Source organism: Leptonychotes weddellii, chromosome 5 (assembly GCF_054177405.1).
Source record: "Leptonychotes weddellii isolate Sample4059 chromosome 5, ASM5417740v2, whole genome shotgun sequence".
Lineage (NCBI taxonomy): Eukaryota > Metazoa > Chordata > Mammalia > Carnivora > Phocidae > Leptonychotes > Leptonychotes weddellii.
The window spans coordinates 123,394,264-123,417,805 of NC_138373.1; the positions used below are offsets into that span (position 1 = coordinate 123,394,264).

Consider the following 23,542-nt stretch of genomic DNA (forward strand, 5'->3'; position numbering starts at 1 on the left):
TTTTACTTGAGGGATTAACCAGATTATCTGCAATGTGTTCCCTGAATGCCTCTAAGTGGAAATATATTTTCTACTTTCTTTAACAAGTCTTGGGTGAGGAGTTACATGAACCACTTGAAGAATCTCTAGAATTTGTGATAGACAATAAAGATTTATTCACAATTAAAACAATTCCATTTCCCTATTAAAAGACATACTGTTGAAAGCACAGTGGGGTGCCTGGGTGGCTCAGTCATTAAGTGTCTGCCTTTGGCTCAGGTCATGTCCCACATCAGGCTCCCTGCTCAGCGGGAAGCCTGCTTCTCCCTCTTCCACTCCCCCTGCTTGTGTTCCCTCTCTCGCTGTGTCTCTCTCTGTCAAATAAATAAATAAAATCTTTAAAAAAAAAAAAGCATAGTAGCTTTTCACCTGTATAGCATTGTAACTAACTTATTCGCAAATTGTGTGACTTATGAAAGGAAATCAGTAGGGAATCATAAACTGCCACTTCAAAAGATCCATCTAATATCATTTTAATAATAATACAATTCAAGAAATAGGGTGTTCATTTCACCATTTTTCAAATGAATTAAAATGTCCGTGAACATGGCCATAGATGCCCCTTTGTAGAGAAGGTGGAAAAGAAATGTCACGGCAAGAGGCAATGGGTGGCACCCTTCTGCTGAAATGGAATGTGGGAACAGATTTTTCAGAACAAATGGTGAAATGAAGATAGCACTGTTTGTAGAGAAGAATTTCTTCTGAGAGTCCCAAATTTCTTCTCTTGGTGACCTGCCGTTCAGATACTGACAATGAATAATACGTTCTGACGCCAGCATTTATCAATTTGCCCATACACTGTAGACAAGATGTATGCTTTAAAGAAAAATTAAATACCTACTCCCTGGAAATCGGGGATCATGTGAAAATGGTGCCCTGGTTCATTTATATATATACTTTCTATGCTTGAAGCAGATTATCTTAAGAAATCATTCTTGTTGTATAAAATCTGGGTATTAATAATGAAAAAAAGCTACACAGTTTCATATTATTAGGAATGTAAATATCCCTAGCTTTATTTGGAATTCAGTTATTGAACTATGCTCTGTAAACACTTTTTGCTTGACAGAGTTTATTAGCAGAGAGTTGTTTTTCATGTTGCTAAGAAACATGCCAGAGGGCATTTTGCCATCTTTTTATTGTTTCTCCCAAGTGATTCTTACATTGTACCTACACATCTACTAAAGAGATGTCCTTTCTGTTTTCCTGGATCCTAATAAAGTGTCCTCTGCTGTGGAAGGGTTCATTTTCATTTACACTCAACACAGGTAGAATAGGATTGATACTGAGAATTTGGCAACATTGCAGTTGAAATTTTAAAACTATAAGGTTAATGTGAATGTTGTATTAGTAATGGAATTTTGACTGCTAAAATGTAGCTATCTGATTCTTAAGTACTTTCTCTGTTTTTTTGTTAATTGCTCTGAAATTATTGTAGTATCAAAGAACTAAACTGTTTTCTTTTCAAGGCAATGCAAATATGTTTTACTTATTATATTGCTTTACTAGTGACTGAATTATGTGTTCCACCATGACTTTTTGTTTTATTTCCTTGAGACTTACATAAACCTAAAATGAAGTGTGAAATGAAAATTGTAAGCTAATCTTAGGGATTTTCATGAGGTAACATAAATAGGTACATATATTAGGTGATGTGATTAAGGGGACTTGAGAATATATATTGTTTGTTTATGTATAAATGCTCACATCTTGAGGTGTACACATATTATACATGCCTGTACATAAATTACATACTTTTTCCCCAAAACTGGCTGGCGAATGAAAATTTCCTTAAATTTCACAATACTCCACAAAGTGGCACTGTAACATTGCATGAGCAGAATGGACAGCACCTCTGGGGTCCCTGTAATCTCACTCCATGTTTCTTTTAAGTCATCCTAAATTTGATGATTGAGACATTGCACGAGTAATCATTCATGGAAGGTAGTGTGCTCAGGTGAACAAGGGCCCAGTTGGTAACAAGACATATTTGGATTTGAATGCTACATTTTTTTTTTAAAGATTTTATTTATTTATTTGAGAGAGAGAGAGAGAATGAGAGAGAGCACATGAGAGGGGGGAGGGTCAGAGGGAGAAGCAGACTCCCTGCTGAGCAGGGAGCCTGATGCGGGACTCGATCCTGGGACTCCAGGATCATGACCTGAGCCGAAGGCAGTCGCTTAACCAACTGAGCCACCCAGGCACCCTTGAATGCTACATTTTTTAATTATTTAAAAAAAAATTTTTTTTTTTTACCTTTTAAAGGGTTCAAATGTATTTTGGCGTGTTATTATGAAATGAGAGTCTAAGGTGACCAATTGCCATGGTCTCATTGATAAATCATTTCCTTCGTTTCACAATGACCTGTGGTACTGAAGTTGCCCTGTATTTCCCAGGGATCATAGATATCAGGGAGTACAATGTCCACTACACAGTGAATACTTTAAAATGAATGGTGCTATTGTCATCATTTTTGTTACTTTGTGTTACCTTGTAATTGTTATTCTGTTGTTACTTTGTAAGTTGAAAGCTGGTTTGCTTGCATCTAAGCAACATACAACTCAGGAAGAAAGAAGAGGTAAATAGGTTGAGGATGGTTCCTGTGTCCTTTCTCAGGCTAACAGCACTGTTGGCAACATGGTGCTAATGTTCCACAGGGAAATGTCCTTATCTAAACTTTTCATATACCTGTTGTGACTGCCACATTTGTCAACGTGTATTCATTTTACTAGAACTGGATTGGCATTTTTTCCAGGTCATCAATGTTATTATTTTTTTTTTGTAAGATGAGATAACTAAAAATTAACTCTGTCGATTTACATATGTTCTAAGCATGAATTAAAATCTATTCTTACATTAACTCAGAAGGATAGTGCAGGTAAGATGCCCAAGGAGATAGTATATAAAGTATTAAGTAGAAAGTGTCTCCTATCACATTCTCCCCATTTGTATTCTGCCCATCGAGGAAGAAGGACACCATGCTTCAAGGAATTACCCATTTAACTTCACTACTGTGACAAACATATGGCATTCAAGAGAGCCACACCAGCAGAATTTCTGGGTAAAAGCGAACATATAGAAAAAAGAGAGAGTGAAAAGCGTCCAAAATTTGGAGTCCGAAAAACCTGAGCTCCAATTGTGATTTTCTCTTTTCTAAGTTTTACTATATGTGTGAATTGGAACAAGTTACTTCCGTTTTTTAAGCTTCAGTTTTCCCATTTATAGCAGGAGAAATCATGAGTATATTGCAGATGATTAGGGGTTTAAGTGAGATCCCATGTATGAAGAGCTTTCAGTGTGATTCTGGGTATCAAAGTGCTTGGGGAAAAGTGAGTAGTTGATAAATAATATTTGGTTGTAGTGGAGTTTATGATGGAGGAAGTGGAGGAGGAGGAAGAGGAGGAAGGAAAGGAGAGCGAGTGGAAGAAAATTTCTCTTTAGGGGCTAGAGACAAGAAGGCAGGTTCAGCTCAGATCATGATCCCAGAGTTCTGAGATTGAGCCCCGCATTGGGCTCCCTGCATGGCAGAGAGCCTGTTTCTCCCTCTCCCTCTCCCTCTGCTGTTCCCCCTGCTTGTTCTCTCTCTCTCTCTCTGTTAAATAAATAAACAAAATATTAAAAAAAAAAAAAAAGAAGGCAGGGCTGTAGGCAGAGACAGGCTCTGCAAATTCAAGGCAGAGCCATTTCAAGGATGCCTTTAAATATGTGCATTAGATATCTGGTCATTTCCTCATATCTCATAACAACTCATTTATAGTCAGGAGCTGAGTTATCAACATTTGGAACTGTATCTGTGAGACCGGGCTCCTGAATATTGCACACAGAAATCTCAGGGGAACTAGAATTTGTGGCAGTACCCACTGCCAAGGAGCTGCACACGCTACCTTTTCAGCAGCTGCTGTTGTGCAGCCTTGGTTGTGAGGAGTCCAGGGAGACTCTTATGATTCCAGTGCCTTCGTGATGCACAACAACTATGATTTGCCCTCTTAATGAGACCTGAAGCATCTCACTGCTACTGTATAGAGACAGGCTGGGGACAGATCAAGAGCTGAGCTTCAAGAAGTGGCTTCTGTGTGTGTACTCCTCTGAGAACGATTTTACAGCTGTTTCTGTGACCGTGACTGTGGTTTGGATGTGGATGTCATAATTTGGAGTCCCTCCTGTCTCATTTTTGAGAGTAGTGATGTTGAAATTCCTCTTCTGTACTTGAACTGTTGTAGCAGTCTATCTAGCTGATGGCAGCACACTTAAGAAGCATCCTGACAGATTCCCTTCCACCTTTTCCTCTCATTCCCACCAAAGCTCCCAGGCATGCAGGGATAGGAGTCTCCTGACTTCTTAACCCAGTTGCAGATACACAGAAGATCCACACTCAATTTGTGGCCATCAGGAAAACCTGATGGGCTTCTTTTGTTTGCAATATCCCTTGTCACAAATTGTCTAGCATCCAGTGAATACAGAACTGGCCGTTGTTCTGGAAGTTCAAAGGGCAAAGAATATTCATGCTGCACAGCTAGGGAACATTTAACAAATTCAGCCCCATCGGGTACTGTCATAAGAAACATTCTTTAGGGGCGCCTGGGTGGCTCAGTTGGTTAAGTGGCTGCCTTTGGCTCAGAGCATGATCCCAGGGTCCTGGGATTGAGCCCCACGTCGGGCTCCCTGCTCGGCGGGAGGCATGCTTCTCTCTCTCCCACTCCCCCTGCTTGTGTTTCTTCTCTCGCGTTCTCGCTCTCTGTCAAATAAATAAAATAAAATCTTAAAAAAAAAAAAAAGAAACATTCTTTAGAGCTGATAATGTCAGCAATTGCCGTGTTTTCTGAGTCCATTCAACCTTTGTTACTCGAAACATGGTTTGTGACCAGAGGCATTGTCATCCTCTGGAGCTTGTTAGAAATGCAGAATCTCAGGGCCCACAGCAGATCTGCTGCATCATGATGCGGTGTGTAGTCAGTAGGATCCCCAGGTTACTTGCGTGCCCATTAAAGTTTGAGAACTTCTATTAAGTTCAACACTTAGGATGTCAGACATTCTATGCATAATCACAGGCATGGTCTTTGCTTTACTGGAACGTACAGTAGAGTAGGAAACAGGCAATTACACTAGAGTTATAATGGTTATAAGAGAGGAAATAATAAGCTATGTGAAAATGCAAAAGAGCCATCGAATCCAGATTTGGTGCTGGGATGATCAGAAATGGGGGTGGGGATAATGCTTTTGGTTTGTTTTTTGGTTTTTGGTTGTTGTTGTTGTTGTTGTTGTTTCCAGAGGAAGTGAGGTCAAGGTTCAGACCTTACCAATAAATGGGAAATATTGAAGAAATATTTGGTAGGCATTTCTAACTGCAGGTAGTCAGTGTGCTCATTCTGCTACTGAGAATGATTCAAATTATGATGAAATGTTATCGGTCTCTGGAAGGGATCGTAATGTGTAAGTGAAAAAAATTTGGAATTACCTGTACTTAAAAGAGATTGAAGTAAAAGATTGAAATCCATTAACAGAGAGTGAATGTATTTGAGACACTGGATACTTTGAAGCTTGTTGGATTTGTTTGTCTTGAATTAGTCAATACTCCTGCTGTTTTTCAGAACACCTTAGTGTTTATGTACGAACCTAATGGATTTCTACAAATATTCTAGAAATGGACACAATTACAGACTTACATGAATACTGAAAAACATCAATTTATCATCATAGGCTGTACAATTTATATATACCATGTAAGCATTTTGACTTTTCAGTAAACTATTACATTTTAATGTAGAGTATGTATGTACAGTCTTACATTAACTTTTACCAGCTGAAATATGGAATTGTAGAAAAGTAAGGAGTATTAGAATTAATGTTGGTATGCCAATTTTTAAAACAAATATAAAGGAGGGCACTTGTGATGAGCACTGGGTGTGGTATGTAAGTGATGAATCACTAAATCCTATGCCTGAAACAAATATTATACTGTATGTTAACTAACTGGAATTTAAATAAAAATTTGGTAGAAAAAATTATTAAATATAAAATGCATTTGTCTATTCTTCTTAAAAATTTCACAAATCTTTTATATAATTTTAGGCACACTTATTTTAAAAAAGTTTAACTCACACAAATATTCACCTAATAATTTAACCTTTTGTGTCTCTAATTTCTTTATTTTCTCTTTTTGTGTATTAATTTCCTTTTATGAAAAATTGTTGAGTAGTATTTGGTACTAATTGGCTTGATTACGTATCATTTTGCATGCATTTTGAAGAAAAAATTTAAAAATAAAAACATTGTAGTTTATTGTTGTGAATATTTAATGAAATTGAATGGGCTTCAATTCTTGAACATTATGGAAAGTGTATTATTTATAAAATATTTCCATTGGACATTTCATCAAAAATAGCTCTGCATCTATTTATCAATGTCTAGTTTGTTAGCAGTACTAAATGATGCAAATATCTAATTTAATCATTGATCATTTCATGTCTCAAAAAAGAAAAAAAGATGAAAGTAGGAGGCTTTTACGGTAGATGAGGCTTAAAGTAAATGACCAGAATTCTGTCGCTCCCCAATGTTAATTAACATTTATACTGAGGTCTTTAAACTCAAAGCTCTGTTCTTTCTATTCTATGCCATGTTATAAAATCTTTTTGATTTAGTTTTTCATACTTAAAGATGAGACTTGTAATCAGGCATTAATCAGTGTTAGAACAGTCATAGAACAGCTTATACTGTAATGAGATTTCTGAGCAGAAAGTAAGTAAACACATGCATTATAAAGTCCTTATAGGATAAAGCCTTATTTCCTAGCCCCGCAAAAGTAGCTTGAGTTTTCATTAGTATTTAAAGTTTGTTCAGATCACTTCAGGTGGCTAGAGGTGTGCTGGTTAAGAGCACCAGCTCTGAATTGTGTTCACATCCAGGCTGGGTGACCTTGAACAAGTTATGCAGTTTTTCTGAAAAATAGGGATAAAATATCAATACCTACCTTGTGGGGTTGTTAAAAGGATTTATATAATATATATATTATATGATGCTTATATAATATAAATATATCTAAACATAAATATGTATTGTATATAAATATATAACATATATATAATATATACAACTACATATATGTGTATCTTGGTAGGTTATCGGACCCATATAAGCCTAAATTTCAATGCTTGTTTTTTATACAAATAAAAGTAAACAATATTAACTAAGAGCTAAGTCATGATTCATAAGCATATTTAATCAGATAGCAATAAGCTAGTCTCCCTGTAAGGTAAAATAATTTCTCAACATTTCTTATACAACATATTTTTATAAGGCTATGCGGAATCAATTTACTGCTATGAGCTACAGTAGTAATTGGAAAAAATGTAAAGAATTGCTTAAGGGAAGGAGAGTGTTTTGTCTTTAGATATCTATGACTAGCCAAGTTCATTTAGGTAAGAGTAGTTTTAGAAGGGAAAAAGGAAAAGTTCTTTTCCAAAATCAATGGCTCTCAGATCCTGAATTTTTGATGTACGATATAAAAACCACCACATCACCGAAATGATTGATGCCACATAGCATGGCTGCATTCAGCTCACAGGAGAGATCCTTAACTGTGTCTGTGGTTAGAAGTACTCAGGGGTATGATATACATGAGCAAATGTCATCAACCTCTTCTTTATTATTTTGTCTTCATGCCCAGATTCCTCCAAAGGACCTCAGCCATCTTCAGGTGTAAATGGTAACACGCAGCCCCCTGGCACCGCGGGGCAGCCCCCCGCCTCTGCCATCCCTTCTCCGAGCGCCAGCAAGCCCTGGCGGAGCAAGTCCATGAATGTCAAGCACAGCGCCACCTCCACCATGCTGACCGTGAAGCAGTCCAGCCCAGCCACCTCCCCCACACCACCTGCAGACAGACTGAAGCCCCCTGTCTCAGAAGGGGTCAAAACAGCCTCCTCGGGACAGAAATCCATGCTTGAAAAATTCAAGCTGGTCAATGCACGGACTGCTTTACGCCCCCCACAGTCTCCCAGTTCGGGGCCCAGTGATGGGGGGAAGGATGACGATGCCTTTTCTGAATCTGGTGAGATGGAAGGTTTTAATAGTGGTCTGAATAGCGGTGGCTCAACCAATAGCAGCCCCAAAGTGTCCCCTAAATTAGCCCCTCCAAAAGCTGGAAGCAAAAATCTCAGCAATAAAAAGTCTTTGCTACAGCCAAAGGATAAAGAGGAAAAGAACAGGGACAAAAATAAAGTTTGCACTGAAAAACCAGTCAAGGATGAGAAGGATCAGGTGACAGAGACGGCTCCGAAAAAGACCTCTAAAATTGCAAGCTTGATCCCCAAGGGTAGCAAGACGGCAGCAGCCAAGAAAGAAAGCCTAATCCCCTCTTCCAGTGGCATTCCAAAACCGGGCTCGAAGGTGCCCACAGCAAAGCAGACCGTTTCACCAGGCAGTGCAGTGAGCAAAGAGTCGGAAAAATTCAGGACTACCAAGGGAAGCCCTTCCCAGTCCTTACCTAAGCCCATGACCACTGAGAAAGCAAGCACATCCAATTGCCCCACTCCGTTGGAAGGAAGGGAAGCCAGCCAAGCCCCTCCCGCTGGCTCCTGTGCTGTGCTGGGGGCGCCCGGCGGGGGGCAGGCCACGGGGAATGGTGCTGTCCAACTCCCCCAGCAGCAGCAACACAGCCACCCCAACACGGCCACGGTGGCTCCGTTCATCTACAGGTAAGATGGCCGCCATGCCTCCACGGTTGTGAACTTCTTCAGGTCTTCCTACTGGACGCGTCACAACGAAGGTTACTAGAGCTGTGTTTTACATCGTCGTTCTGGAACACTCCGTTCTGAAGATAAAGGCCTAGGATTTCTTTTTTTTTTTCTTTTTAAGATTTTTATTTATTTATTTGACAGAGACAGAGCGAGAGCAGGAACACAAGCAGGGGGAGTGGGAGAGGGAGAAGCAGGCTTCCCGCGGAGCAGGGAGCCCAATGTGGGGCTCGATCCCAGGACACTGGGATCATGACCTGAGCCGAAGGCAGATGCTTAACGACTGAGCCACCCAGGCGCCCCCATTTTTTAAGAAAAAAGTATCCAATACGCTCTAGTCCTCTTCTCCCTCCTCTTCCCCTCTTCTGCCCTCTCATCCCTTCTTTGTAAGAACTTGAGGCCTTCAGAGGCTAACTTACTTGTTCTCAGGGGGGAAGTAAAACCCAGACGCCATGACTTTCTCCTGTGTCTGTTACTATTACTGCTTCTACTACTATTTTTATTATTAGTCTTTTAAAATAATTCTCAGTTTTATAGGGTTTACGGATATTTTTGTTTTCACCCTTGGGAGAAAGTATGTCATGACGGTTAAAGGGGCAGGGTCTGGAATCAGACGCATGTGGATTTAACGCCCTGCTCTGGCTCTTACCAGTTGTGTGACTTTGAACAAGTTACTTAATGTCTCTTAGTCTCATTTTCTTCAGTTGTCAAATAGTAATAACAGTACCTAAAAAGTTGAGAAGAATAACAGGGGTAATGCATATGTTTACTATATATTCTGGCACATTGTGTTTGTTAAATGTTGTTTATAAGGCATTGCTTTCCCACCATAAAATTTATATTACTTTCCTGTAGCTAAGCGTAAGTTTCTAGGCCAAAATAAGAATCTACCTAATTTTTATATTTGTGCTTCATTTATTAATTTGTTTTTGCATTATAACTATTTATTTTATAAGGATTAAAATATGCCAATATATGCTATATTTTAAAATATTCATTCTACTATACAGTTATAAAAATAGCACATTTTGCCTAGTGTGTGGTTTGTCTTAATTGATTAGAAGTGTGTCAGTCGCTGCTTTGTCTCCATTTTTATTCACTGTCTTTTCTGTGAGGAGAAGCTTAGGGAGGAATAATGTCTGCCCTTTCAGCTGGTTGGCAGTTCAATAACAGGAAAGAAATTTTCTGAATAGGAAGTAGAACCTGCTATAATTAAGTAAGCGTCAATATTTTATAGCTTAAAAGCATATTAAATTTATTAAATGTATAGGTTTTTTAAGTAAAGAAAATAATTACAAGGATTTGTTTTCCTTCGGTGAAAAATGTAAGTGCTTTTCTGATGCTTTATATACTCAGCAAAGCAAGATTCTAATTACTGCATTTCAGCTCTTTTTTTGTCTGCTTTTCTGCCTTTAGTAGCAGCAATTCATTTAAAACCTTTGTCTTTGGATCAGATGGGAGTCAGCTCTTTCTAACTCCAGAGTCCCTATCTGACAAATGAAAATTTAAGATGTCGAAATCATAATCCACATTCCAAATATGTAAGAAAAAAAATCATAAAAGTTTTAAATAAGCCATACTCAGCCCACTCGTGCATCTGAAATATATTCTGTAGAAGCATCAGTCATTTCAAATCACCACAAATGAATTTCACAGGAAAGTGCAAATCTAAGCAGAAAGACTGTACCTACCACGTTGGCCAGCATCTTCCAGGAAGGAACAACAGACTTGTTTGTTTGTTTGTTTGTTTGTTATAAAATATCCAGTGGATACAAATTTAGTGGTTTCCATTTGAAAGATCGAATTCTTACTATTAAAAAGAGGAAGGAGCACAGCTTACAGGTTCAAGCATGGATCAGCTGTGTGTCCTTGCCAAATTGTCCAACCTCTGAGTTTCTGTTTGCCTTTTTTAAAATGAAGATTATAAAACTGAGATAATATAGCCAAGTAGCTGAGAGTATGGGCTGTGAAGGCTGTTGGTTCTGCCGTTGTTGAGAAACAACATCTTGCGTTGCTGGGAAGATGACCCCAAGAGCCAGTTTGCCTGGGTCGTAATCTTGATAATGTCATTTATTAGCCATGTGACTTTGGGTAAAATATTTAAAGACTCTGAGCCTTGATTTCCTAATCTGTAAAATGGGGATGATAATAGAAGTTGCCTCATAAGGCTATTTTGAAGATTAAGTGAGTTAATATTTATACAGGGCTTGGAACAGTACCTGCCACATGGTGAACAGTCTTCCCCAAATTTCAGCTTATAACCCCAAAAAGGGTGGTGGGTAAGAATATCCACTTTATTTAGGTGTTTTAAAGATTAAATAAGGCAACCCCATGTAAAAACTTTAGCACGGAGCCAGGTTCAGAGTAAATGACTTATTTTGTCAGCAATTAGTTGTATCATTATGAATAATACAAGGTAGTTGGAAATAAACCATCTAATAAGAAAATTTCACATCCTAGTCTATATAGGAGGCAGTAGTTGTTAGGAGTCTTTTATAGATTAAGAATAATTTTATAAAAGATAATGTAAATCTCCTCAAGGTAGAGTAGTCAATATTTAAGCTTTTTAAGTGTCAGTCAAAGATACTTATATCACAGAGTCAAGTCGTTTGGATTATGTGACCTCTGATGTACTTTTGACTCTGCCGGCTCCAACCCCATTTAAGAATTCTTCCTTCACAATGCCTGACAGACTTTCCTGGGGTCGCTAATTATTTGATAATAGTAATAATTAACTACTTTATAATGTTGTTGAGTAGTTAGTGCAAGTCTGTATGTTACAAGATTTATGTTAATTCTCTCATTTAAACTTTATCATAAACTCATGAGAAAAGAATGTTATCTCCATTTTACAGAGATGAAGAATGGAGATTTCCAATCAGAATAGGAATCATCTCTTAAAGTCGCAGGACTAATAGGGCTTTGCCTTTGAACCCAAATATGCTGGGCGTATAGTATGCCCTTCTTTGCTCATCAGTTCTTTCTGCATGTACAGAAAGAAGAAGTATTGTTACTAGAAAGATTCTGACTGGAAAGATGTGAAGAGTAGATTGTAAAATTCTCAATCAGAACTCATTTATGATGGGAAATGCTTAATTGCTTTTAAGTAGTATAAATTTAAAATACATATATATGTATGTATATGTTTAAACATACATATTTTTGATACTTAAAGATAATTAAATAAATTCTATAAAATGGGAAGATTGACAGCTGATGGTAATATTTTTCCCCTTTTCTCAGCCCACTTCCAGGTCAGTCTAGGTTATTAGTTATTCCTTCCTGGGACTCTAATATATGCTTCATAATACTCTTTCTTACAAATTGAATGTCAGAGTTCTATAAATATAACGTTGAGTTCTGGAAGTTGATGGATTTCATATTAGTCCTACTTCCTATACAATGCAAGGATGTTCCATATTAAGCTTTTGTAACTCATTTATCATTACAATGTGATAAAGGTCGTTTTAAACTTAGTATATCCTTATCCATTTAACGAGTGGAGATAACTGAAATCAAAGGTGAAAATTTTAAGAAAGAGTATTATAACTTAATATCAAAAGTTCCCAATATTTAAACCTATTTGAATGGAATAGGCTGCCTTTGTTAAGTATTAAGGTGACTACCAGAGATAATTAAAAAGTGATAGAATGACAAGTTGCCATAGATTAGGTAAAGGGAAAGCACCAAATACTTTTTCATTTATGTGCTCATCACTCATTCTGCAAATACTATGTAATAAGAGTTACAAAGATTTTTTTTATTTTTTATTTATTTTCCCCCATTTTTATTATGTTAATCACCACACATTACATCATTCGTTTTTGATGTAGTGTTCCATGATTCATTGTTTGCGTATAACACCCAGTGCTCCATGCAGTATGTGCCCTCTTTAATACCCATCAACAGGTTAACCCATCTCCCCAGCCCCCTCCCCTCTAGAGATTTTTTTTTTAAAAAGCCTCTGCCTTCAGGGAGCTCAGTCTATGGGAGATAATGATAAAATATAATAAAAATAAAAATTCAGTGCTGTTATTGAAGCATATGTAAGAAATAGTATAGAAGAGTCTTCCTAAGTCTTACATGAGGATGGAGTCAGGGAATGTATCCAGAGGAGATAAGACAAGAGACGAGATTTACAGCATGAGTCAGAATTTGTCAATGTTGTGGCATCATCCAAATTTGACATTCTATAATTTTACAATCTAAGCCTTATGGAACAAGTAGTAAGCAAATTATAAAGGGCTGGGCAACAGCTAGGTACTAAAACTACTACAGATGCATGATTATTTGTGTGGGAGATTAAGGAAGAAAATTTGGAAAGAATCCATATTTTGTTCTTCATTTCAGTCACTCTGTCCCCATACATCTTTTTTTTCAGCTAGTCCTATTGGCTCTTTCTCCCAAACATACCCTCAATTGGGCATTTCTCTCCATTTCCACCCTCCCTGTCATGGTCCAAGTCATGTCACCACCAATTCTTACCTAGTTTCCAACGAGTCTTCCAGCTTCCACTTTTGCCCTTTTCCAGTAACATCCTTCACACAACAGGAACTCTAACCTTCTAAAAGTATAATTCATATATGTCATTCCAATTCATGAGACAGTCTATTGAATATCCATTACACTTAAAAAAAAAATGAAACCCAGAGCTGTGAATTGTGTAAGACCGTTGAATCACAGACCTGTACCTCTGAAACAAATAATACATTATATGTTAAAAAAAAAAAAAAAGAAGAAGATAGTAGGAAGGGAAAAATGAAGGGGAGGAAATTGGGGAGATGAACCATGAGAGACTATGGACTCTGAGAAACAAACTGAGGGTTCTAGAGGGGAGGGGGTGGGGGGTTGGATTAGCCTAGTGATGGGTATTAAAGAGGGCACGAATTGAATGGAGCACTGGGTGTTATACACAAACAATGAATCATGGAACACTACATCAAAAACTAATGATGTAATGTATGGTGATTAACATAACATAATAAAAAAAATAGGAAAAAAAAATGAAACCCAAACACCTTGCCCACCTAACCTGGCCCTCTGTCTAACCCACAAGCCACACTCATACCATTCTCCCTATAGTGCGCTGAACCCCTGCCTTCATTCTGTGTCTCAACAAACTAACCTATCCTGCTTAGGGGCCATCCTCAAAGATGATCTCTTTACCTATAACGACTCTCTTCCAGAGCAAAGCAGGGTACTTCTTCTCATCAGCTCTCTGCTGACATGCTACTTCTTCCCAGAAGCTCTCTCCAGCCATCTAGTCCAAAGAAACATTAAGTATGCCTCTCGCCGGAATTATACATCACCCTCTTGTATTTTATTCATAGAGTTTCTCATTATCTGCTATTATTTTGATAACATATTAATAAATGTGATTTCAGTCACTTTCAGCTATAACGTAAGCTCATTGAGAGCAAGACTTGTCTTTTTTATTTGGTAGCATTAGGCCCATAATAGACCCTACCCACAGTAGGCACCAAATAAAATTGTTGAATGTAACACCATGAACATGGGTTAGACTCACCTGCTATAGAAGAATAGGAAAATTAGCAAAAATGTACAATGGAATAGGGAAAATTCTGAATCTCTTCCTATAAATGAGATGCTTAATTGAAATATAAACAGCTTTAAAATATTTAAAGAATGAAATGTCTTCAAAACATTCATTCACTTATTTTTTTTCCTTTCTTTAATGACTGCCTACTGCATGCATAACACATCAAGGATAGAGTGAAACAGCACACATCCCATATGTCATTTTCCTTTCATCGTCCATAATATAGTAGGCAAGAGACTGACTCAAAGATCACTACAGAATGAAGCGGGAAGTGTAAAGCTCTCTAGCAGTGAACCAGATTTGGTACATTAAGACTTTAAAACATGGAAAATTACTGCTTGCTGTTGGAATCAGACATAGTGGTACTTGAGCTGGGTTCTGAAAGATAAGTGGGACTTAGGCATGCAGAAATAAGGAGGACAGGAAAGGAATTGTAAGACTGAAGGAACCATACAAACAGGATAAACACCAGATATGTAGGGTAGTCAGTGAGTAGAATGGATTTCCTGGAAAATGAAGGTTGATTGGAGCCTAATGGTAATAGAAATTCTTGAATATCAGGCACTTGGACTCTGTGTGTGTGTGTGTGTCTGTGTGTGTGTGTGTGTGTAGCATAGTCAGGAAAAGTACTGTGTTTTCAGTGTGTAAAATGGATTGTTAATGGAAGAGGACAGCATAGTTTATACCATGTTCAATGGCTAGGGAGAAACTTCCTTTCAGAGATAGCTTTGTTCAGACTTGAATTAGAGGTCCCAATTACAGGAAGAAAGGAAGGAGAAAGAAGAGCATGGTCAGAAAGGAAGCTTTATTTGTTCCTGTTTTTTCTTGGTGTTCTTTCTTGGTCTACCCTTTATGCTGTCTTCTTCAAACTTATCTTCCTCTCCTGGAATTCAAAAATTGCTACCTTAGTTTCCTTCTTCCCATGTGTTATTTTTCTTACATTGCTTTTGTATTCATCACTTTAGAGCAATATTCCTCATGATTGCAAAGATATATGGAGTTAAATAGTGAAGTAGATAGTCAGTTAAGGAGAAAAGAAAGACCTGTACATTTTTCCTAAACCTCAAGCTTCTTAGCAAACACCCCAAAATTTCAAAACAGCTATTAAACAGATTCATGAGGTCCATATTCTTTTCCTTATTTTCTGACCACTTGTAGTAAATGCCAGGAAAACAGTGCATTGGACATAAAGCAAACATCTAAAGGCAAAGGGAAGCAGAATCGGGAGTGTGGGTAACACACACACACACACACACACACACACACACACATACAACCCAACCCTTAGATAAGGCAAGACATTGTTATACAGAGAAGAAAATCATCATGCATCTTAAACCTATGAATTAAATATAAGAGGAGACCCTGTATACACACTTGATTTGTAAAATTAGGCCAAGAAAGTCTGAATTTAGAAGTTTTCTTTCTTTCATATATCTTATACAACAGCATCATGGGTTCTCAGGAGAAATTTTTGTTGTAACCAGTTTTTGCGAGATTTCAGATTTGCCTAGAAAGTGACATGGAAAATTGAACTTGAATATACTACATTCTGAAAGATAAAGAATGCAAAACACTAATTTTGAAAATGCATACTCACAGGGTTTTAAGTTTGTCTAATTTGTTGAACCAGTAAATTGAGTAGGAGGAGCTGTGAATTTACCAAGATTGAAATGTAGAGCAGATAACCATCACTCAGTAAAAGCTTTTGTGAGCCCTGCAGCTACTATTACAGATTATGCTGCAATTGTGGTTTTATGTGAACTGGACATAATTGGTCATCAGTACAAACTACAGCTTATTGAATGCTTGCCTTGGCGAGCTGGTCCTTTGCTAGGTTCGATATAGATCTGTGCGTCGGGTAGCAGTTGAAACTCCCGCACACAGCAGTATTTTGAAGATGGAATACAGACACACCACTAGAAGAGGGCCTGTTGTGTGGGATAGTGCTAAGAACTGGCATTCTCTCAGCAGAGAAGCTTTATCGAATACCTTCTGTAGTTGGCTTACAGGGTTTACTGCCAGATTGCCCAATCGAACCACTGCTGTTTCTTCTTTCTATATTTTATTTGCTCTTGGAAAAATTTTAAGCTTACAGAAAATTTGCAAGAATAGTACAAAGAATTCCCATATATACTTCACTCAGAGCACCCAGAGACTTTATTCAAGTTTCACTGATGGTGCCAGAGAGAGCCCTTTGACTGATTAAGGATGACTACTGAGTCCAGTTGTCATGTCTTCCTAATATCCCTCAGTCTGGAGCAGTTCTTTAGTCTTTCATTGGCTTTCATGACCCTGGTATGTGGAAGATAGGCATTAGTAGAACGTTTCTTAATTTGGGTTTGTCTGATATTTCCTCACATGTAGATGCATATTCTGTATTTTTTGTCTAGAATGTCACAGAAATGCTGCCGTGTTCTTTCCACTGCACCCCATCAGGTAGCAACAATATTGCTACTTCCCATTTTGGTGGTGTTAAATTTTCTCCCTCGATTAAGATAATGTCTTCCAGGGTTTTTCACTCTAGAATTACTTTGCCCCATTTGTATTTAATAAGTATTCTTGTGGGAAGATATTTTGAGACTCTATAAAAAGTCTGCTCCTTGATCTACTTTTACCCATAAGTTTTAGCATCCATTGAGATTTCTTGCAGAAATTAATATTTTACTTTGATGGAGGTCAAATGATTTCTAATCCTGCGCATTCCTTGTGCATTTATCCTTGGCTTTCTTTGTGAAGAAAGAGCTATCCCTTCTCCTTCTCCTTCTCCTTCCTCTTCCCTCTCTTTTCAAATTGTGTGGACTAATGGATTCCGATTGTATTCAGTGGATTGTAATCCACTGATATGACTGTTTTAATGTTTCAGTTTTCTCAAATTCCGCTACTGGGCTCCCCTTCAAGCTAGCTCCTGTCTGCATTATTCTTTGAGAACTTCATTTCTTTTTGGCTCAGAGTGTTCTGGGCTCATCTTGTCCTCTCCCTGTCTTGGCTGCAGCTTTTACTAAGGAGCCCTGATGTCTTTTTGTAGAGAGTGATATTTAGAAACCAAGATCTCACTGCTCCCAGTGTATGTGTGCTCCTACATACACACTTATATCATTATTTTTGTCGGCATCTGTGAGTTAACTATGATATATATACACACAGACAGACAGTCCTCAACTTACAATGGTGTCAAAGCAAATATGCGCTCAGTAGAAACCATACGTTGGGATTTGGTTTTTGCCCAAGCGAGTGATAGGCAGTAGGATCCTCTCTCTGGTGATGCTGGGCAGCCTCAGGAGCCTCAGCTCTGTCAGCCAGCGATCACGAGAGTCAAAAACTGATGCCCTCCCAACCATTCTGTCTCCATACAACCATCCTGTTTGTCACTTTCAGTACAGTATTCAATAAATTACATGAGATATTCAACACTTGTTGTAAAACGGGCCTTGGGTGAAATGGTTTTGCCCAACAGAAGTTAATGTAAGTGTTCTGAGCACATTTAAGGTAGACTAGGCTAAGCTATGGTGTTCGGTCTCTTAGGTGTATTAAATTCATTTTCAACTTACAATATTTTCATATTTTCAAAGTACAAGGGGTTTATCAGAATGTAACCCTTTCATAAATTGAGGACAGTATATATTTTCCCTTCCTATATGTCCGCCTTCCCAACAGGAAGGAAAGAAGAAAGCAAAACCATTGGTGACTTTGGAAATATACTTACTTTTCTTTGCCCTTGTTGGGTTTATAAATCAGGAACTATAAGACCATTAATTAATATTGCTGTCTCAGATCAGTTCTATTTGTGTTCATATTTGTGACTATATCCATATTAAGATGAATCCACAGAAGGATAGATTTTTGATATAAATCAATAAGCAAATGCTCATATTTATGAAATTTGAAATTTGCAGGTTGATAGTATCTAGGACTTACTGTTGAATTCCTTTAAGTGCTATGTATAATAGCTTTTTTTTTCTTAAGAGTAAAAATTTAAGGTAGTAAAGAGTAAAGAATAAAATTTTGGGTAGGCCAATAGATACTGTCACATTCAAATATTGTGTGTCATTAACTTAGTGACTGAGGTGTCTGTCAGCTAAGGAGACCATAAATGCCTAAAATAGTATCCGGGGGCATTTGGATGGCATTAAAGTGGAGGGTAGTGGTTAATAGAACAGTATTTAGAGGCAACCAGGTTCAAATATGGAATAATCATCTACCAGCTTGTTATATAGACAAATTATTAAACCTCTAGAAGCCTAAATTTATCTATAGCACCTACATTATAGGTGTCTTGATCTCTTCAGGCTGCTATAACAAAAATACCATAGACTAAGCGGCTTAAACAGCAAATATTTATTTCTCATAGCTGTGCAAGCCAGGAAGTCTAATATCAAAGTGCTGGTCTTTTCCATGTCTGGTGAGAGCCTGCTTCCTGGTTCATAGATGACCACCTTCTCACTCTGCCCTCACAGGGCAGAAGGGGCAAGGGAGTTCTCTGAGGTCTCTTTTGTTAACAACACTAACCCCAGGCATCAGTACTCCACCCTCAAGACCCAATTAGCTTACAAAGTCTCTACCTCCTAATACTATCATATTGGAGATTAGTTTTCAACATAAGAATTTGGGGGAGGAAACAGACATTCATTCCATAACAACAGGATTTTTGTGACATGTAAGTGATATGCCATAGATAAAATACCAGGCCTAGTAGTTGGCACATAGTAAGTGCACATAAACAGGAAAGAGCTTTTATGTCAATCATTGGCGAAGGCTAGACTTTTCACCACTACACCCTTGGTAACAGATACTAACACTGAGAGCCTGGCTTATTAGCACTCTAAATAAATTAAATGGTGTTTTTTGCAATGCTATATTTTACAGTTTCAGTAGGTATTTGTAACATGTTGACCATGTTGCAAATGCACAGTAAGTAGTCTGCACAGGGCACGTCTTCTAAATATTTTAAAGGAACATCATGACACTTTTTCTTTTTCCAATCAGTATGAGGAAAATGCAGTATCAGTTTTTGTGGGAACAGTGGATGATGCCACTTGAGTATCCGCTATAACTGTCAAAATGTACCCTTTGATTGGAGAACACTATTGATTCTGGACTCTTCAGAAATTGTTTCATGAAACCTTTTATTTTATTAGAATGAAACATGTACAAAAAGAAGACATGTTGGGAGTCTTCAGAGATTTAAATGAACTTCTTTGATCACTTGTCTAAAAGTTAAATCTTTACCAGTTAGCAGCGATTGCCCCTATGGAGACTGGAGTTTAAATCTGATTCCGCTCTAACAAATAATGAGTGGAAATCCTGGAGAAATGGATGGTTCGTAACATACGTAGAACAGAGATCTGGACCCATTTGCATGTACATGCAACCAAAGATGACTTCTAAGTCCTTTTTATAAGTATTTAAAATTTAACCTTTCCATGTTCCTTTCCTTGATCAGTCAGCTTCCCTATCATTGCTAATGTAGGAAATACCATGGAAAATATACCAAAGAACTTGAAAATAAGGTAAATAAGATTGCCTCTTGTGACTGAAAGTAAAAAGATAATAAAGAGGGAATCAGCCAGAAATACACACTGACAGATTAAAAAACAAAATAAAACAAAGGCTTCTGAGACAAGACTGAGCTGTCAGAAGCATGCATACATTTTATAGAAGAGTCTCAGACAGGGTGTGTGGAGACGGCTGATGGCATTGAGTACCAGGTCTCATATACTGAGGAAGATAGCCACAATAAGCTCCTGAGCAATACTTTTTAAGATCTGTTTGTTCAGAGCAAAGCAAAATTTCTACTCTCAAAACATGTTCTGAATATGCTTTGGCTCCATTCAGATTTTTCTAGAGGGAGATACTGTGAATCTTTGTAACTAACATGACCACAGGCATTCAGGCTCCTGTAACAGCTGCTGATCTCATTCTAATAAGAACCAATGGGCATTGGGCTTTAGACAGCCATCACGGTGAACTACTTAATGTGACTCAGCTTCTGAGAGATTGGTCTGTGAATACTGAGTCTGCAGGACTAGAGGCCAATCCTGGCTCACCGCCAGTTTACCAAAGCACCCTGCCTTTCTGAGGCTTCCTGGCAAGCAGCCAGTCAGCTTTCCCTGGGGTCTCCAATTTCACTACATAATCTCCAGTTAAACTTCTTCAGCAAGTAACAAAAAGCCTTAGAAAACTTCAGAGGATTTTATCCCTTCATTCAGAGACAGCTGTCTAAGGAGCAGGTCAGGGAAGTACAGTGGCCAGCAAGAAGTGAGCCCAAGTAAAAGAACCAACTGTCATGGGCTTCAGCAGTGAGTAGTGAGGGGCTGTCAATAGACAGGGCTATAGGAGAACCTGGGAGCCAGAGAAGAAAAGAAATGGGCTACAAAGAGAGCCAGATATATTCCCCACATTTTAATGTTGACCAGAATCCTACATGCCTCAAGAGAATGCCTTTCCAGACCTTTAGTAATAATAACGCTTGAGTTCACAATTATTTTGCAAGGCACATATTTTTCTTTGCTTTCATACATGAGCAAATTGAGGTTCAGGGAGGCTAAGTAACTTAGCAAGGTCACATCGGTTGAGAACTAGTTAGTTAGAGAGCCAAGTTTTACAGTGAAACCCAGTGCATGCACCATTATACCATGCTTCCATATGCTGTACTCCAATAATGCTATTTTATCATCACTAATAGTAAGATTTTTTATTTATCAGGTATTTGCTGAGTGCAACATATTGCGAGACCAGGGCTAGGCATTGGGGTACAATGGTGACCTTAAACCTGGACAATGGAGTCTAGTTTGGGGGATAAGCATTGATCAAATAATTATACAGATTTTGCATTATAAGATTATGAAGTGCTGTCAAGATATATATACAGAGAGCAATAAGGACTTACAATTTGGAACTTTACCTGAAAATTAGGGATGGTTCTTGAAGAGTTACTTGAACTGAGACTTCAAGGGAGAGACTTAATTGGATGAAGAGGGAAGGAAAATAATGGAGTGTAAAGGCCCTGTTAAGGCAGGGAGCTCTGAGAAATGGGTAGAAGACTCTTGTGACCACAGGGGAGAGAGATAAGAGGAGTCCTGTGCAAGATGATCCTGGAGAAGAAGACGGAGATCAGACCACACAAAGCCTCATAGGTTCCCTAAAGGTTTCACCCAGGACACCACAAACGAGGAACAGGCTTATTGAGAAAAGATCACAAGTTTAATTCTGTACATGGTGGGTTTGAGATATCTTTGTAACAACCTGAGTGGTGATGTCAATTAAATGGTTATGATTCACATCTGGAATTCAAAGGAAAATGCTTGGTTAGAGTTTGAATTTGGGATTCATGTGTGGCTAGGTAATCATTAATACAATGAATATGTTTCAGATCATCTAAAGACACTGCAATAAAAACTGGACGAAGCTTAGGATATTGCTTTGAGAAACCCACAATTTTGCCCTCTGTGTCTTCTTCTTTTGACTACCCAGAACCACAACATTTAATGATTGTGTAAAAGAGAACAAAGAGGGGAAAAGTAGCATCCACAGAGAATGGGGAACAAACTGGAAAATTTTTGTCATAGAAGCCAGGGTAGGACAATTTCATGAAAAGGATAATGGTCTTCCGCCCTAAATGCTGCCAAAACATCAAGGAAGGTGAAGACTAAAATGTGTTGATTTTAACAACATTGAGGTCTTTACTGGCCTTTAGGGTATGTCTTGTCACTTGGATAGTATATCCTCTTTCTTAATTTTGCCATGCTTTTTATATTTAGTTTCAAGTTAGAATAAAATAAAGACAGTCTGCCAGAAATCAACAGAAACCATTTGTATTCTTACATAGCTCTTTCTTTTCTATATCAATTCCTGTATATACACATACATCCATACATATAGCATAAAGTTTTCCATGATTTCTTAAAACCCTAATGGGCTCAGAGTTTCTATATCTGTCAGATCAATATAAAATATTTTGGTGTCAGTGATTATACTTTATTTTCTCTCGAACAACACCGGGATTTAGAATAAAAGTAACATATTAATCAAAAATTGATTCAGAAAAAAAATACTGAATTTTTCTTTCACATATAAATATTCTCTATAGATGTCTTTAAAAGTAAGAAATATTTAGTGACCTCTTGCCGTGGTCCAAACCCAGTCATACAAACGGGACTCCAAGCAGATGCGAAATCTCCAAAGGACACAGTCTAGCATACAATGCTATATTGCTTTGCCTCCATCTGTGTCTTAGTAGTTCATGCTGTAGATTTTTTTAAGATGTGGTGATTTGGATCAAATATATGTAGATTTTGAAGCTGCATCAAGAAAGATCATGCCTCTCAAACATTTGCCTGTGCATAAGAGGAAGAAACAATGCATGAAGTAAGATGAGAATATCAAAATATATGCAGTCCATCTGTTTTGTGCTTTTCATTTGGTTAGACCTACTCTACATGTTAATCACACACACAAATACATATCAATGCACATACACACACATAAACATATAAAACATAAAGTAGATGAAATTTTAATAATGAGAATTTGTTTTTGATTGACTATTTTTTCTGGAATTTATTTTTACTTGTATTTCCAATTTTAGGATGTATTTTCTAGAATTTTCATGGAAAAAATAACTTTAGGGGTGCTTTCAGTACTTTTATTAGTTATTCTCACAAGAACACAACTTAGCCAGACTTTGCCTAAAACAGCAGAAAAAAAGTTAGATCTTTTCAAGTCTTCTGCTTCCTACAAAATGCAGCTATTGGTAATTACAAGCTCTCAAATTTAGAAAAGTCTAAGAAATCTAATTTAATATGTCACTTCTACTTGGGTTGTATATGAAAAGTAAGGACTTCTCTTACAGATAGTTTTGGTCTCTGTCATAAGGAAATGCTTACTTACCTTAATAGAAAACTTTTAACATGTTGATTTCTGCTTGTACTAGAGAACTTTGTCACTGGTGACAACAATTGCTATTTGTTTCTGTCTTTTTGGTTAATTTCAGATCACATTCAGAAAATGAAGGCACCTCTTTACCATCTGCTGACTCCTGTACCAGTCCTACTAAGATGGATTTATCATATAATAAAACTGCTAAACAGTGCCTAGAGGAGATATCTGGTAAGTGACCTGATTGATGGGTAGGTCAAACCTCAGAATTTTTGCAATCTCTCCATGTCTTTTTATTAAGTCATATTTGTGCTATACTCTTTTTTCTTAAGCATAA

At 37.7% G+C, this 23,542-nt stretch overlaps 1 protein-coding gene across 9 annotated transcripts in view; it reads left to right on the plus strand.

The window, feature by feature from the left end:
- NAV3 (neuron navigator 3) overlaps positions 1–23,542 on the plus strand; it is a 773,874-nt gene that overhangs the window by 583,851 nt on the left and 166,481 nt on the right. For 8 of the 9 annotated variants that reach the window (XM_081822104.1, XM_081822099.1, XM_081822101.1 and 5 more), the window contains 2 exons: positions 7,703–8,729; positions 23,321–23,436. In XM_081822104.1, the coding sequence (XP_081678230.1) occupies positions 7,703–8,729; positions 23,321–23,436 (1,143 nt within the window). Of the gene's footprint in view, positions 1–5,406; positions 5,760–7,702; positions 8,730–23,320; positions 23,437–23,542 lie in introns of those variants that run through there. The other variant, XM_081822107.1, reaches the window with a different exon arrangement.